At 39.8% G+C, this 15,434-nt stretch overlaps 3 protein-coding genes and 1 long non-coding RNA gene across 6 annotated transcripts in view; 2 read left to right on the top strand and 2 right to left on the bottom strand.

Annotated features, from left to right (window-relative positions):
• Nucleotides 1-482: 482 nt before the first annotated feature.
• Nucleotides 483-1,636, bottom strand: LOC107988356 (nanos homolog 1). The gene has a single exon (XM_017031416.2). The coding sequence runs from the start codon at nucleotides 1,185-1,187 to the stop codon at nucleotides 624-626; it is 564 nt and encodes a 187-aa protein (XP_016886905.1). The 5' UTR covers nucleotides 1,188-1,636; the 3' UTR covers nucleotides 483-623.
• Nucleotides 1,637-3,380: 1,744 nt separating this feature from the next.
• On the top strand, nucleotides 3,381-13,672 carry gramd1c (GRAM domain containing 1c). The gene is made up of 18 exons (XM_008307958.3): nucleotides 3,381-3,524; nucleotides 4,028-4,142; nucleotides 4,655-4,778; nucleotides 5,719-5,819; nucleotides 6,370-6,465; nucleotides 6,586-6,666; nucleotides 8,564-8,682; nucleotides 8,764-8,917; nucleotides 9,008-9,167; nucleotides 9,318-9,461; nucleotides 9,553-9,671; nucleotides 9,759-9,901; nucleotides 9,986-10,089; nucleotides 10,304-10,474; nucleotides 10,925-10,991; nucleotides 11,087-11,206; nucleotides 11,431-11,536; nucleotides 12,511-13,672. Exons 2-18 carry the CDS (start codon nucleotides 4,041-4,043, stop codon nucleotides 12,574-12,576), a joined length of 1,977 nt encoding a protein of 658 aa, XP_008306180.1. The 5' UTR covers nucleotides 3,381-3,524; nucleotides 4,028-4,040; the 3' UTR covers nucleotides 12,577-13,672.
• The window catches only part of LOC103377227 (uncharacterized), a 14,302-nt gene continuing 3,082 nt past the window's right edge, over nucleotides 4,215-15,434 (bottom strand). The window contains exons 1-4 of one of the 2 annotated variants that reach the window (XR_521382.3): nucleotides 14,578-14,767; nucleotides 11,985-12,249; nucleotides 11,742-11,871; nucleotides 4,215-4,707 (exon numbers count right to left, since the gene is read on the bottom strand). This is a non-coding gene — a long non-coding RNA (uncharacterized LOC103377227). Of the gene's footprint in view, nucleotides 4,708-11,741; nucleotides 11,872-11,984; nucleotides 12,250-14,577; nucleotides 14,768-15,434 lie in introns of those variants that run through there. The other variant, XR_521381.3, reaches the window with a different exon arrangement.
• Nucleotides 14,657-15,434, top strand: part of zdhhc23b (zDHHC palmitoyltransferase 23b) — a 5,544-nt gene continuing 4,766 nt past the window's right edge. The window contains exon 1 of one of the 2 annotated variants that reach the window (XM_008307957.3): nucleotides 14,657-14,786. The gene's annotated coding sequence lies outside the window, so the exon portion shown is untranslated. The remainder of the gene's footprint in view (nucleotides 14,787-15,434) is intronic. The other variant, XM_017031596.2, reaches the window with a different exon arrangement.

Here is a 15,434-nt window from a genome sequence, read left to right as displayed (position 1 = left end):
AGGAAAGTAAGACAACAGCGCACCCACACTGTTGAACAGATTATTGCAATGAATGTGTTCTTTGGACTTTTCTCCTGATCAATAAAGGTTCAAGTGCATTAGAATTTTCATTGTATTTCAAAATATTGTACTAAGAATTTACCCATATATGATCAAAAATCATTTAATCATTAATTTAGTAATTAATTAATACAAGAAGGCGATAATTTATGGTCGATCATATTCTGAATTTTCTTTTTTTTTCTTTTATATGCTTTGTTATCATCAATTTTATGCCATTTCTTGGAAAAAATGTAAACCTGCCTTTTGTTGTTAACTGTGAAAGAATAAGTATTTTATCGTTATTTGTTAACCAAAGCTAACGTTCGTTTTAAAGAATACAGCATATAACTAATAGAAGACATTTCTAAAACAGCTCTTTTTGTTACAATAAAACGAGAATAGATAAAAAAAACTTTGACTTAACTCGTGTTTTATTTTTGTTTTGGTCAAATATATATATATACAGTTAGAACTCCTTAAAACGAATGACATTTTCAAACGGCAGTCACAAACATGACTTGCAGAACTACATGTCGAACTTAATCATGTAAACACATTGGTAAATCATCAACATCCATCTACTAAAAACTGAACTTTGACGTCACAGCCTTAGCCCCTCGCCGCTGCGTCCGTGGACAGTAGCGGCGTGTGTGTGCGTAATCGCCGCTGGCTCCACAGATGACACAGGTGTACTTCCTCAGGATGGGACAGGTGACTCTGCCGTCCATGCCCTTCAATCTGTGAGACATGTAAACGTTTGGAGACTCGCGGTTGTGTTTGCAGAAGCGACAGTAGTCGGAGGAGGCGCTGTAGCTGTGATCAGACAGGTTGTCGGATGAACTGGTGCCTTCAGAGTGTTTGTTGTATTCGGTCTGAAAAAATGAAGGAGGAGGAGGAGGAGGATGTGGTGAAGTTGGAGAAGGTGACGGAGCTCGGATGGGACTCCACAGGGATGAAAAAGGTGATGGTGACATCAGTTCTTCTTGTTTCGGTCCATCACCGTCCGTGCGCTCCACCTGGTTCCTGACGCGCAGGCCCTGCAGCAGTCTGCTCAGGTCCATGTAGTCACGCCACACGTCGAAACAGTCTCCTTCAGCAGGGACCATCAGTAGGGAACCGTGGACGTCTCTTTGCATGGCTGTCATTTGTCAGAGGACGTGCGCAAATTTGTGCGTCTTTGCGTCTGCTCGTACTATTTGAAGACATCGGTAAAGCGATGCATTTGCGACAATGTTCAGAGATCAATGGGAGGTTTGTCCCCCACTAAACACCCCATCTGGATTTTGGTTCTTTTCTTTGATTTCTTTTCGAATAGCGTGCCAGTCATCCAGTGTAATCACCGACTCTTCTTATGATCACAAAGTCTTACGAGTTTTATCTATGGACATTATACTTAAACCATGAGGACTGCAGGTTGAGTGTCAGGTCAGCCCTTTAACAATGTTACAGAATTCTACAGAACTAAGACCAGTTCACTTCGTCAGTCATCATGCAAAAATGCACTGACCGTCTGTAGCTGCCAAGCGCCTTGAGACATTGTTAAAGAGCCGAGCAGACACTGTGGCGCCAACAATGACGACAGGTGTCGGCAACCTTTTCAGCAGAGGTAGAGTGACCACCTGTCCCGCATTACGTTCTGTTGCAAAGCAATTTTAGCCTTTGACCCGCGTCATGCAAATTGGAGTTTTTGTCCTACTTTTCCATTCTACACTGCTTAATTGAAAATAAACTGTTTTATGTACCTGGCTGTCTACGGGCACGACTATCAGTGCGGTCCATAGCAATGACAGGTCACTGCGTGGATGAGGCGGTAGCTGACAGTCTGAGTGGTCAATCAAACTGCTGACTCGCATCAATCGCACACACTGAAATCGTGGAGCGCGTAGTTGTTTTAATAGTGTGAAGGCGCCCATGTGCAGTGCTTTTCTGCTGCCAATGTATTTCAGAAACGTGCTATTCATAGTGTTGAGATTGAGATGCAACATTTTTTTGGTGGCAGTGGAGTATTTTTATTATTATTATTATTTGCGTCCCAGATGGTCATATAATCCACAGGTGTTGGTTTTACGCAGACCTGTTTACAGTCACTTTTTTAGCCATTGTGATCTGTATTTGACTTAAGACTGTTTTAAACCTTCCAGAATAAAGAAAGTTGTTGGAATATTGTGTGGTCTGCATTTATTTCCAGTAATTGAGCAAAAAATGGAAAGTATGAATGGGATGTCTCATTGCCTTTTAGGGCACGCATTGTCAGTCAAACTCAAAGTCAAGAGCATAGTCTAGGTTAAGAAAAAGGGGGGAAAGTTTTATGTTTTCAAGTTTATTTTGTAAAAAGTTTTAAAAAAACCAACCAGAATAACCAACAGCACAACAACTTTTTACTCTTTTAATAGCTGCCGCGAGTGAAGCGTGTTCTCCATCGTCCTCTCTCCACTCTCACCCACAAGACGCTTCCTGCCGGTCGACCACTATCACCCCCAGTTCAAACTCACCCGTGATTTCCCCGTGAATCACAGTCGCAAAATATCCCGGCATCTGTTCATGTTTGTAGTGTCTTGTTGTCTTCTTCTTTTCCGCTTACGCGAACCTATAAGTCTCTATTCAGGAGCATCACTGCCACCTACTGTGTCAAGTGTACAATTGACCGTGTTCCACATTTAAATTCAATTTTCAACAAGATTTTATTGTATTTTATTATCGATATATATTATATATCCTGTATATATATATATTATATATATACTGGGGTATTGTAGAAGGTATTTCCTAAACTATTTCAGCGTAGCTACATGTAATTTAAGATAACAGCTAATCTTTCTTTAAAAACCCGTTTAAACCTGATTTCTTCCGCCGCATATAATTGTATGCTGTCCTGCTCACTGTAATGTTTTTTTTTAAATCTTGAATGTTTTAATTGTTAATATGAATACTATTCATTTAGGTATTTATTTATTTGGCTCCATTACGGTGTTAGCTTTCTGCTAGACTAATCTAACGTTTGTTAAAACTGTATCTTTTTAGCAGTTCACTTTAGTAATTTTTAATTAAATTTTTCTTTAATTCAAATATTATATTTCTTGCTTTACAGCTTACTGTCTAACGTTTTCATTGAATATAAAATGTTTTCATCATTAGTAGCTTACGTAACTGCACATTTTAACATTTTTTAAAGACAATTATTAGAAGAGAGTTATTTGCTAGAATTATTTTAAATGTAATTAAAATAATGACTCATCCCACTAAGTAGGTTTTAATCAGGGACTAAACGGTTGTAATGAGTTCACACTTAGTTAAAGGACCGGTAACGAGCTCTTTCTGAAGTCTTGACCCAATTACTCGGAGACGAACAAGCGTCACCAGTCAGGCGACAACTCCCTGGAAGTGAAGTCTGTCACCCGGTTTGGTGACCTGCACCTGCAGCGCTCCTTCCTCCTCTGCACACCGTCATTTCACGCAGGAGCCCTGGGTCCGTTCAGTGCCAGGTAAGAGGCTGACGACTTGGACTTTCTGACTCGGATTATAGTAACAAGTAGAGACACGTTAGAGTGGGTTACACGTGCACACGTCTCAAGTGTGTGGTTTTACGCACGCTTGAGACGTGTGTGTGTGTGTGTGTTCGTGTGTGAGAGATGGTAACCTTACAATGTTTGTTCAAAACATCCGCGTAGACTCGCAGGTATGATAGATCCATGATATGAACAACATCAACTCTCAGAACATTTAATAATTTAGGACAAAAAACCGGTCACACACTACGGTGTTTCTGTTTGGAGTTCGACGACGTTTCCCTGTTTCTAACGTCATGTTTTTAAAGATGTTATTAGTTAAAAAAAGTTTGATAAGAGTGAACTCCCTGAGTGAGCTGCCATCCCAGTTTAACCAGTTCTGTTGCATCACTAACTACTTCCCAGTGCTGCTTGATGACATTTAACCTGCTCCTTGCACAAAGACTGAAGTCATTTTAAAACCCTTTTTTTCTGAGCAGTGCAGCAGAACAGATGGACCAGTTATCCAACCGGTCCGCTGTGGGCAGTGATGACATCACAGATGGCACCACTTCCTTAGTGGATGACAGGACGTGGAGCTCTGATGAAGAGGAGGTAAAATAAATCAAATGTGTGGGTTGGTGTTGACATTTAATAATCCTCATTGATGTTTTGTAATCGTCACACTTTTACCCAAACTGCAGTTTTTATTTTAATTAGGATAAACCTTCATTACATAGTCATTTGACTTGCTCTTTCAACCATAAAAATTAAGTCCCTGCGTGAAAAGTAGAAGAAATACAACAATGCAACAGACCTCAAATGACGGTCTTTGGAATCTAAGAAAACCCAATGTACGCCCTCTTGTGGCGCAACCTTATCCACAAATTTTCGCCTCATTCATGGGGGATTTGTTGTTTTACTGAAAGCCCGGGAGGTTAATGATGTTATGTCATCTGTTCAAACTCACGGGAGGAGACTTTTGTCAATCTGTGGAACGAAAACACACATTTGTCACACACATTGTTTGTTTCTCTTGTTAAGATAGTCTGGATTAGATGAGTGCTGTGTGTCTATGTCTCCGTGTTAGTCATGTCCTCCTCCTACTCTTTCTCCTTGTCTTCCAGAGCTCTGATCCTCAGGGACAGTGTCTCGCTGCTCCACAGACTCCTCTGCCCACCTACAAACAGAGGTACGACGAGTTCAAAAAGTTGTTCAAAGAACTTCCTGACACGGAAAGACTTGTCGTAGGTGAGTCTAGTCTTTGGGTTTCCCCTTAAGTACATCACATTACAGTTAGCGAGTTAGTCAATCAACAATCAAGCTATAGTAAACATACAAAAATACATAAATGTGAATATATATATACATATATATTTATTATTTATATTTTTTGACCACCAACTCTGCCTGGTCCAGTGTCTCTAGTGTACTATTAAAATAGAAGACAACTGTTTTGTACACACCGTGCACATTTTAAATTTTACATAGCCATAAATTATGCAGGTAGGTATTTTTAATATTTATATATACATTTTTGTTAGACAAAAATAATGACCATAATGCATTGTAAGCGAGGTCAAGTTAACACTGAAGCAAATTCAGAGCAGGATCCAGGGATTCTGGAAGGGAGACAACATTCATTTATTCACCGCCTCCACAAAATCTGGTCATACATATTTGACCCTGCTGCTCCACAAATAAATAAACTAATGTTTCTCAAGGTGAGGAGAAGAAAAGCCCATTAATCATTCACGGCTGTAACCTGTCAGGTTTTAGATATTCCAGTTTTAAGCGTCACCTTGTAGCTGCCCCCTTTTTGTTTAGCAGCAGATGTTGGATGACATTTTTATTGTGAGCTGGCTAAACTAATGGCTCCGGTGACAGTATTAATTAGACGTCAGGGCAAATATCTTTTGTTGAGAAAATAATAGTGTTTTCAATTTGAAAAGTGACACTTTTTTTAACCTGTGTACAATTAAGGAGTTGTCATAATTCTTCTAATTAATCCTTCTTATAAACACAAAAGTATGAAATTCTAATTAATCTGGTGTGTACTTTCATTGAACTGGAACAACACAGCATGTTTACAGCAGTGTCTCAAAAAAGGTTCTAGTCAAATAAGACCTCATTTGTATGTATGACTCAACTGCATCCACAGCTCTATGTATTTTTCTTTTCCACCCCTCAGACTACCCATGTGCCCTCCAGCGAGACATTCTTCTTCAGGGACGCCTCTACCTGTCAGAGAAGTGGCTGTGTTTCTACAGCAATGTGTTCCGGGGCACCAAGGTAATGTCGTACTGGGAGGAGCACGGTTAGGCATCACTTTCTCCTTGTCATTGTATGGAATATATAATAATATGGAAAACAAAATGCATTTGTGTATATCTTATCTCATATACATCCCTCCTTCTCACCCTCTCACCCTCTGTGAGCCACGGCACACAGTTTACATTAGAGAAAAACCCATGGCGCACCACGAAACAAACAAACAAAAAAAGTTATGAAATATAATAACCTTCTAGTTAGAATGTTTACTCAGTCTGAAACATGGGCACTAATATACTGACAGGAATTGAAGAAAGAGATACTTAAGGACTTATTTTAAGGTTTCTATAGCCATCTGCTGTCATCTAATGGAAGAGTATTTAATTGTTTTGCAAGTCACTGATTCATAGGCGGATAAAGACAAATTATTTGCAGTAAATAAAAGCGCAGATCCTTTTCCATGACACACCTGTGTAATGTGGTTGGAAATCAGTGCACTACACTATGCAAAAGCGTTTTGCCACACGGGGTTTGTGGTTTGACAATACAACCATTCTGTCCTATTTCACAGATTTCTCTGACTTTGAAGGACATCATGACAGTGAGCAAAGAAAAAACTGCTCGCTGGATTCCCAATGCCATCCAGATCAACATGAACACAGAGAAGGTTTGTAGTGTGCAAAAAAAAAATTGAGACAGAGTTAAAAAAAAAAAAAAGCTCTTGTGGGCATACTCACTATTTTTACATATTTATATTTGATCCCTATTTTATTTTTTTTATTCTCAGTTCTTCTTCACTTCCTTTTCTGCAAGAGAGAAAAGTTACCAGACCATTTTTCGCATGTGGCAAAACACACTGTTGAACAAGGTAAAACACACACACACACACACTAGCAGGTTTGTGACTTTTGCCCTACATGGCAAAACTTATCTGATCTGACCAGAGTACATTTACTTAGACACAGTGTGTCCGATTGTGTGAGGTCATCTGTGCTGCTCTACTTTTACTCATGGATACAACAGACGACTGGACTTTATTTCTGGTAACAACAAACTCAGGTACTGTGTTTAAAATAACGTACAGATGTATCAAGGATTAGGTAGAAATACATAGAGAGAGCTGTATTGTATCATTTACACGACAATGTTTCTAAATAAAACAGCACAGTGTATCAGACTTTAGGATTTAGGTATCTGGAAAACAAATTCTATATTTTTGATTTTTAGAACTGCTGAAAAAACAAAGGTTTGGGTCCAGTGTTGTTGTCGATGAGGACATCCAGGAACATTTGGAAATTATTTCAGATCTTAAAATTTGATGAAAAGATTATAAATACTACGTACGAAAATTCCAAGAGATTAGATTTGAAAATACTTGAACCAAACGCTAGGCAAAAATTACTTGTAGTTAACGAAAGATCAAGATTTTCTTCCTGTTTTTAAAAAAACTGAATTAGAGATGGCCTTCTAGCCCGTGGACCTTATGCTGGACACCAGTGCTTTAACCATTCGTTTTTTGACTATAAATCCCTGCTTTCTTCCCTGTATTGGACGTCACACTTTATTTATCTTCATCTAAATATGGACATTATTGTGGCAGCAGGGCCTCGGGGCTTAGTCTGTGGGGAACTAGAACACAAACAGTGGAAAACACCACCGTCTAAAGTTCATTGACCCCGGCAGGTGTGGCTGTAGGGACCTCATTTGCATGGAGGACGGATCCTCCAGATGCACACACTGAGGGCAGATAACTTCCGCTTGTACCGACGCTGTGACGCTGAAAACCGTCCGGCCGATCGCAGCAAAACAAAACAAACTTAAGAAACAGACTGTAGCCGAACTTTCGACAGACGGAATCGTCTCTTCTTAATCTCGGCGGTGCTTCTCTGAAAGATTGGAGCAGATCCGCTACTTCCTGGATGTTGGAGACAAATTCGCGTCCTAGGTTAAAGATCATAACGAGAGAAAAGTCACAGCTGCGCCCAAAGTAAGTCGAGCTTGAAAAACATGATGCTATCTGCGTCTTCACCAAGTTCCTTTTTAAACGGAGTTAACATTTGTCTTTTCACTGTTGTATGGGCTCATTTAAATACGGAGCGGATTTACGGCGCATCCCGATTACGCTCGATTCGACACGGTTTGAGTTTGTCGTTCGTCCACACTCGGTGAATTGTATTTATGTTTATCGAGACATTTTGTGGTTTTCTGGTATAGTTTCAAACTAAGTGACTTCCGCCTCGTCCGTAAGATGGAATCACGGTTTACAGAGGTTTTTTTAAGTGTATTATGGAGTTCAATAAACAACACGAAAACACCAAAATATTGTAATAATAATATAATACTACTGTTGTCAAATATAAGGCTAATGGCCCGAGCCATTTTAAACACTGGTATCACTGGAGTGTTTGACATGTGTTTGCAACTTTGTACTGTACACATTCAGTGAGTAATGAATGTCATACAGTTTATTTATTACATACCTTGTAGGTATATTTAAATGTACTCATATTTTCATGTCATATTTTCATATCATGTCTCCTGCTGATTTGCTGCTGACAGCCAAGGGTTAAAACCAACCCTTGTTGTAAAGTAAATTGAGAACCTCATTGTCTCTTGACTGAGACAATGAGGTTTGCAGGTTAGTTGTCCTGCCTAGTGAACCCAGGTGCCTTGGTTACATACACAACTAAAGCGTCAAAGTATGTAAGTATGTAAAAAGTACTATCCCCACATTCCTGGCTAAGTCTGAGTTCTACAACTTTCAGCCTCTGACCTGTGTGGAGTTCTGGCAGATGGTTAAACAGCATTATGGGCATGAACTGGGCCTGAGCCATGAGGAGATGGAGAGCTTGCAGATATCGGCAGAATACAGCATGCAGACTAGGTGAGTGCTTGGCTCCTTCATCTGATGCTCAATTAGAATACATGAAAATGTATTTGACACCATCTGTTTATTTTTCTGCAGCCCGGCTGCAAAGCCTAATGCTGATGATGGTCTGGGAAAAGTAGAGCGCCCTCTATCTTTACGTCTTCCCGTGGCTGATCATGCGCCCTTAGAGACCTCCACTCCTCAGCTGGAGGATTTGCCCTCTCCTGCATCACAAAATTCAGCAAACACGGTAACAAAGTTTTCTATTCCTCCATCAACATGTGTGTTCTGCATGATTATATATAGTTATAGCTCAACATGTAACGCCCCCTCTCTGTAGGATGATTCTCACAACACCCCATCAATGGGCCGGGGTGCTGCTCCATTGCTGGACCGTGCCGCACCAGAGCGTGGGTCGAAGCGTTCTACACTTTCTCTCGACCTCAACGCCAATGAAAATGGCATTTCAGAACAGAGTGGTTCAGAAAGTGTTGAAGAAGGTAGATTGATGATTGAAGGCCTAGTGTGTCCTGGGAATTAGTTTTAACCTAATTTTTTGGTGTCATTTAGCTTAGAACTCTAAAGCAGATGCAGAATGAGTTTGAGTCAAATTTGAACTTTGTCTCCATCTTGTGCTCTTTCTTGATCAGTGGAGGAACGTGTGGGTCTGTCCCAAGTGCAGGGTCGGGTCTATCTGAACAAAGTCTTCCACATCAGCGCCAGTAAAATGTTTGAGCTTCTTTTTTCCGACTCCACCTTCATCCGCAGGTTTATGAACGTCAGGAAAATAACCAGTAAGACGCCGTCTCCCAAAATCCATAACAGATGATAAGTTTGTCACCGGTTGTAAGATCTTTAAGGTCAATAATAATTTACTGTTTTCAGATGCAAGCTTCACTCCTTGGCAAAAAGACGCTTCAGGAAACACTGAGAGGAGTCTGAACTACACCATAACAATAAACAATCCCCTGATCGGGAAGTTCTCTGGGGCCACAGAGAACCAGGTGTGTTAGAACGCTGCGGTGGAAAAATAAACTCATCTTTGTCAGAACGGTGGCTCACTGCTCTCCTGTCCTCCATCTATATTTCAGACTCTGTACAAAGAGTCCAGGGAGGGTCAGTACTATCTGGTGGATGCCGAGGTCTACACTCATGACGTCCCCTATCACGACTACTTCTATACTCACAACAGATACTGCATCACCAGGAGTTCTAAACGGAAGTGTCGACTGAGGTAAGGGTCGGTGTTGAAGGAGCCACGTCATGAACTGTGTATATTCTCTAGCCCTGGTATTTTAAAGGGATGTTGTGCTACTAGGGTTTACACTGATGTCAAATACAAGAAGCAGCCGTGGGGCCTGGTCAAGTCGTTCATCACTAAGAACTCCTGGAGCGGCATAGAGGATTATTTCCGTCAGCTTGGTAAGTAGAAAACATCATTGTTTTACGTTTTACCTTGACCTGTTGCAGTTTATTATATCCGAACATTATTTGTACGTAATTTGTAAAATGGTTAGAGAAGGGTCAGTACTACAGAGGGACACCACTGTTCCAACTGGCATTAAACAGGGAAGTGTGCATTCCCTAACTTCTAATCCACAGTGTTTACATTTTTTGTGTCCTTGTGGTGACACAGAAATGGAACTACTGGAGGAGGAGGCAGAGATTAATCAAGCAGCAGGGGATTCTGGGAAGATTGGTGGTCTTCGTCGGAGGAGAAGGACGTTCAGTCGGACTCTGTCGGAGCACATGAAGCCCAACAAGCAGTATGGGCAGGAAACTGAGCCGCACCGAGATGGGAATACTGGTAAACTTGTCATTTTAATCTCTGAAAAACGATGACTTTTATCTTCATTTAACAGAGCTACAGGAAGGAGGTGTTTAGCAAAATAAAAATATTAAATAGAGAGGTTAACAAGACGCCACTGCATAAGAAGATCCCATTAGCGACCCCTGGAGAGCCACACTGGCACTCTGCCATAGTTTTTAAGAATTAGGAAACACTGAGCACCAAGATCTTTTTATTTCTCTTGGACTAATACATTAGCTACAACTGGCCATTTGTACTTTTTTTTTTAAAGAATTTTTATTTGAGTAAAAAAATAAATATCATTAATATTAAATTTCTTTAGCTAAAAAAACAGCAACATCAGATTATTGACTGACATGAACCATAGCTGTGTTTTGTTTTTTTTTTTAATATCCTGCATTGAAGCCAATAATCTATGGGTTATTTGTCTCATCTATTGTATTCCAGGCCCCATGGAAATGAATGGATCTCAAAGATGGAACACAACCACAATAGTCGCTGTGATGAGTCTGATGTGAGTAAACAACCAGGGTTTACTCTGAACGTACATGGATTAAACGTCTGTATTTCAGAGGTTGTGTGTAAATGTGTCGCTCCTCTTTCCTTCAGCCTCTTCTTTCTCACTGTGCTGAACCTGGGCCTGTTTTTTAAGCTGTCAGCGATGGAGGAAGTGGCCCACCGCATGTACTTGAGCACAAAACATCGACTAAAGGAGAGGAGCGAGTCCAGGTCAGTTCATATTCTGCTATGTGACAAGTTTAAAAGGAAACTGTCATCTTGTTGTCAGGGAGGGGGTTGATTTGAGAAGGAAGGAAGCCAGCAACGTCAATCTGGCGAAACCATCTCCCAATAGAGGAGGTGGTTTGAGACACAACCTTTCATCCACCGATAATGTTGTGTAATCATTGTGTAATCATTATAGTTCAACTGTCTCTGTCCACATTGTTTGACAGCTTGGCCTCTGAGTATGGATCCAGACGGGGACCAGAGTTTAGGACTAAAGATGAGATGTACCTGCTGAAAACAGTTCTACAGGATTCCATCAATCTTTTAGAGCAGGTGAGTTGATCTGTTCTAAACATGGTTCTCATCACTGTCACATCCACTCTCTCTGTCTCTGTTAGTCCTAGCTGGACCTGTGCTGTCACCTCAGATGACACCAAATGTTTTTTAGAGACACTGATGCTGTGGTTTTAGTGCAGTGATGAACAGGTGGCAGCTGTGTCCACAGTGTGTGTGTGTGTGTGTGTCACATGTCAGGTACCTGGGTGTCATGTTGACGCCACGGTTGATCGAAGCTAAAGCTGGGCTTCGTTAATGTGAGCAGGACAGAGGTCACTGAAGAGAACAGGAGCTTATGTTCCAACAGGTGGCTCCAGGTGAGAGGTGAGAAGCTGGGTCACAACAGAAAAACAACAGGAAGTGACTTTAATATCTGCAAAAATTCATATGACCTATTATTATTATTATTACTATTATTGTGTGACTTAAATACATGTAAACATACCTTAAAGAAAGCGTTTGGTAATTCAAGGTTGAAAACACAGTACGGGCCTGTGGAAACTGTGAAAGAGGAGAAATGTAGCAGTCCTATTCCTAGTACTTTTGGTGATTGATGACCAGTTCTGGGTCAAACGGTTGAATCAAACAGAAGTTCAAGGGAGAATTCTTCCTCCTCCTGCTGCCGTGAACTCCTCTTGTCCTCGGTCTTCTGTCCTTCTGCTGCTGTCAGATGGCTCTTCTCTGCTGTCACACTTCTGACAAATGTTGCGCTGAAGGAAACACAGAAAACAGTTTAGCTTTGTGTCCCCAGTGTCAAACTCCAATAAGTGATGTTCTTCACCAAATGACAAATTATTTCATTAATGTTCGTTTCACATCTTTAAGAAAGTTAACCAAGCAGTTAACTGCACATGTGCATGTCTTCAGATTGTGTATGTGGAGATGTTTTTTAATAAGTGGTCAAACATTTTCACCAGAACTGAAAGCTCCCCTGCAGCAACTGAGTCATTTTACTCTTCTTCTCTTCACAGCTCCGCAGCTCCCTTGTAGTGCTTCAACAAAACTTTGCCATGGCCAATAAAACAGCAGCACCGTAATGATACAGCCCACACGGTAACCACCCCACTGCCCCCGTCCTTCTCTTCTCTCCCCTCCTCAGGACATTTTCAGAAATAATAGACTGTGGCTCTGGACTGCCTCTGATGTTGTCGTGTCAATGTCCTCCGTCTTCCTCACGTGTCAGGTTGATTTTTTTGGTTTTGTCAGCTTCAGGAATCACCACAACTGTGACCTGCTAAACCTCACACACCTCGTAGGACACACTTTGGTGGTTGATATGAGTCAACATCTTTTGCCTGTTAAAATTTTGCACATTTTAATTTTTTTGCCTCGTAGAGAAGGCTGTGTTTTAAAACATCTTTCTTTTAAAGGATTTTTATTTTGTTCAATAAAGAGTGGACTCAACAACTCTATTTTTAATTCATTTTTGACTTTTCTGTCATAATCTGGATTTATTTTTATTCAAGATTTCTTACCAGAAGGATGAAAAGTAAAGATTGTTTGAATTTTGTACTGTAATATGAGCCTAACCTGGTTTTTATCGAACATACAGCTGAATATTTATTTGATTAATTTTATAATGGCTAAATCAAAGGGGTTCTGTGAAATTTTAACTCGGTGATATTAGTTTGGTACATTTATGTCTTCTGTTTATGAACAATCAGATGGTGTTTTTTTTTTCCTACTATTTGTTTGGGGTCAGTCTTACATTATCTCAGTACTGTTTTTTCACACGTTAATACATATAACTTGTCTTTGACACGATCACTGGTTTATTTAAAAAAAAAAATTCACTATTTGGTGAGACCTTTTAATGACTCAATTTTGATCATTAGTGTTGCCTGACCCTTTGTCTGTGGGAAAGGGTTCTACTTAACCACCGTGTTTGTTTTCTTATTGTCTACATTGTAAATACATTGCAATAAACAATCCCTGCTGGCGTAGCCACCATTTTCAGGTAAAATGCACTTTTTGTGATTGTAAATTTCTGCCATTGTCAATGTATGTAATTTAGGTGGAGGTTAATGATTCAGAGAGGTCACATGCTAGTTGTTCTAACATTCCTTTTTCTGACAAGAGCCAGATGGATTTGTGAAACATACTTTTAAGAATTAAAATCTTTCCCCCATTCTATATCTATGACGTTTTCTTTAGAAATAACATTATTGTTGTTTTTTTCCTCGTAAACTCACAATATTGTATAGTTAAAACCCTTCCGAGCAAGTAACGTAAAGGGTGTGTGTGGCTAAATCGGCTAAATAGCTTTCGTTAACCTTAGTGTAAGAAACAAAAGAAAGCATCCGTCCTGACGATTGTAACCACTTACAGAGGATATGCACTACTCTTTTCAATCAGCAGGGAAATGCAGCTAAAAAAAAGTTACCAAGGCAAGACTGCCACTCACAACCACAGGTACATGCATACCAATTTCAGTTACTTGACATTTCTAAGGAACATGTGAACGAACGAGCATGTAATTGAAGGTTTTGTATATTAAACTTTTAAAATACATGCTTCTCATCAAGTTAAAACATTTTAATTTATTTGTCATTTTTGGTCAGATGTTAAAAAAATTGAAAAGAAATTTTGTTTCTTATCAAATTGGAGCATTTTGAGTTTTTTCTTTTTTTTTAGAAATTTCGCATGTTTATTATGCAGTCATCTTTTCTGCATGTTTCTCATCAAATTAGAGCATTTTTGGGGGTGGGGGAAAAATCAGAATAAATCATCTATATAATTGAAAACACATTTTACTTAGAGGTGAATAAATGCGCATAAAAACACTAATTCTGTTACATACCTAAGCATTACATTTGAATGTATGGTGAATTTTAGCGGATATCAGCGATATAATGATATATCGGTATCATTTGTATTTGGAGACATCTACAGCCCTACACACAGCCCTGGGTGGAGTAAAGACAAACGCCAATGAAGTCAATGTAATTTCTCTACTCTTTGTGGGGGCACTTTAACTGTATGACTTCACCAGGAAGCAAACACACATTTCTGAGAGGTTTTTTGGGGCAAGTACTCACATTTTAACCGCCGGTTATTGCCAGACTGACGTCGCTGTAGCAACTTAACTAACACCGTAGCGACACTGATACATGAGACCCGGATACGACAGACGTCACGTCAGTAGAGACGGAGACACTTCCGCTGAGGAGGAGTTGAGCTGCCGAAGAAAACTGCCTTCTCTCCATTCTAACCAAACGTGTCGCCATGTAGCTGTTGAACCATTCAGGTATGTGTGCAGTCTGTTTTCATATCCGTTAAACGTCACTGACGACATGTTAAGAGTTTCAATTGCCGATTTTTGACGCTCTCGCGAGAAAACGCCGTGTCGTCAGGTATTAATTGCCGTGAGCGTTAAATTAGCCTTTACGGTAGTGGTCGGTTACGTCCGATTGCAAGTATTACGTTTAAAAGTAATGGATTTACAAAAAAAAGCAATTTTACTGGTAGTTTTCTTTAATCAAATTGTGATATTATAAGTTTGAAGTGGAGTTTGGTTCGTATACAGGAAGTGTCCTCCTCACTGTCGCTGCTGCTATGCTGTTGTCAAACTTTATTATCCTAACCCAACTAAATAAGTTTATTATTATTATCATTATTAAAGGCTTATCCTGTCGTCAATACTATCACCGGCAACATTAGGTCACTCTAAATACTGCATTTATTATTACATTTATTTATGATTGAATAAAGGCTGATACATTTGTGGTCATGTTCTATTTACATATTTCAGCTTTGACCATTTGGAATATTTCAATTTACTCTCGTGCAATGTATTAATATGCCAGTAACCAAAAGTCACAGAATTGTTCCCTCTAATACTAAAATTCCTGTTTTCATTTTCTTGTCTGTTTTTTAATATTCTCTTTTGCACGCT

This window comes from Cynoglossus semilaevis, chromosome 3 (genome assembly GCF_000523025.1).
Source record: "Cynoglossus semilaevis isolate Cse_v1.0 chromosome 3, Cse_v1.0, whole genome shotgun sequence".
In the NCBI taxonomy this organism is placed as follows: domain Eukaryota; kingdom Metazoa; phylum Chordata; class Actinopteri; order Pleuronectiformes; family Cynoglossidae; genus Cynoglossus; species Cynoglossus semilaevis.
Note: the sequence above shows the minus strand (reverse complement) of the source record. Positions and strands in the feature narration are given on the sequence as shown.

Bases quoted from the DNA above. Each gene is read 5' to 3' on its own strand.
- LOC107988356 (XM_017031416.2), bottom strand. From the start codon at position 1,187: ATGACAGCCATGCAAAGAGACGTCCACGGTTCCCTACTGATGGTCCCT.
- gramd1c (XM_008307958.3), top strand. From the start codon at position 4,041: ATGGACCAGTTATCCAACCGGTCCGCTGTGGGCAGTGATGACATCACA. The intron at 4,779-5,718 runs GTGAGTCTAGTC...TCCACCCCTCAG, and splicing joins CACGGAAAGACTTGTCGTAG to ACTACCCATGTGCCCTCCAG. The intron at 11,537-12,510 runs GTGAGTTGATCT...TTCTCTTCACAG, and splicing joins CCATCAATCTTTTAGAGCAG to CTCCGCAGCTCCCTTGTAGT.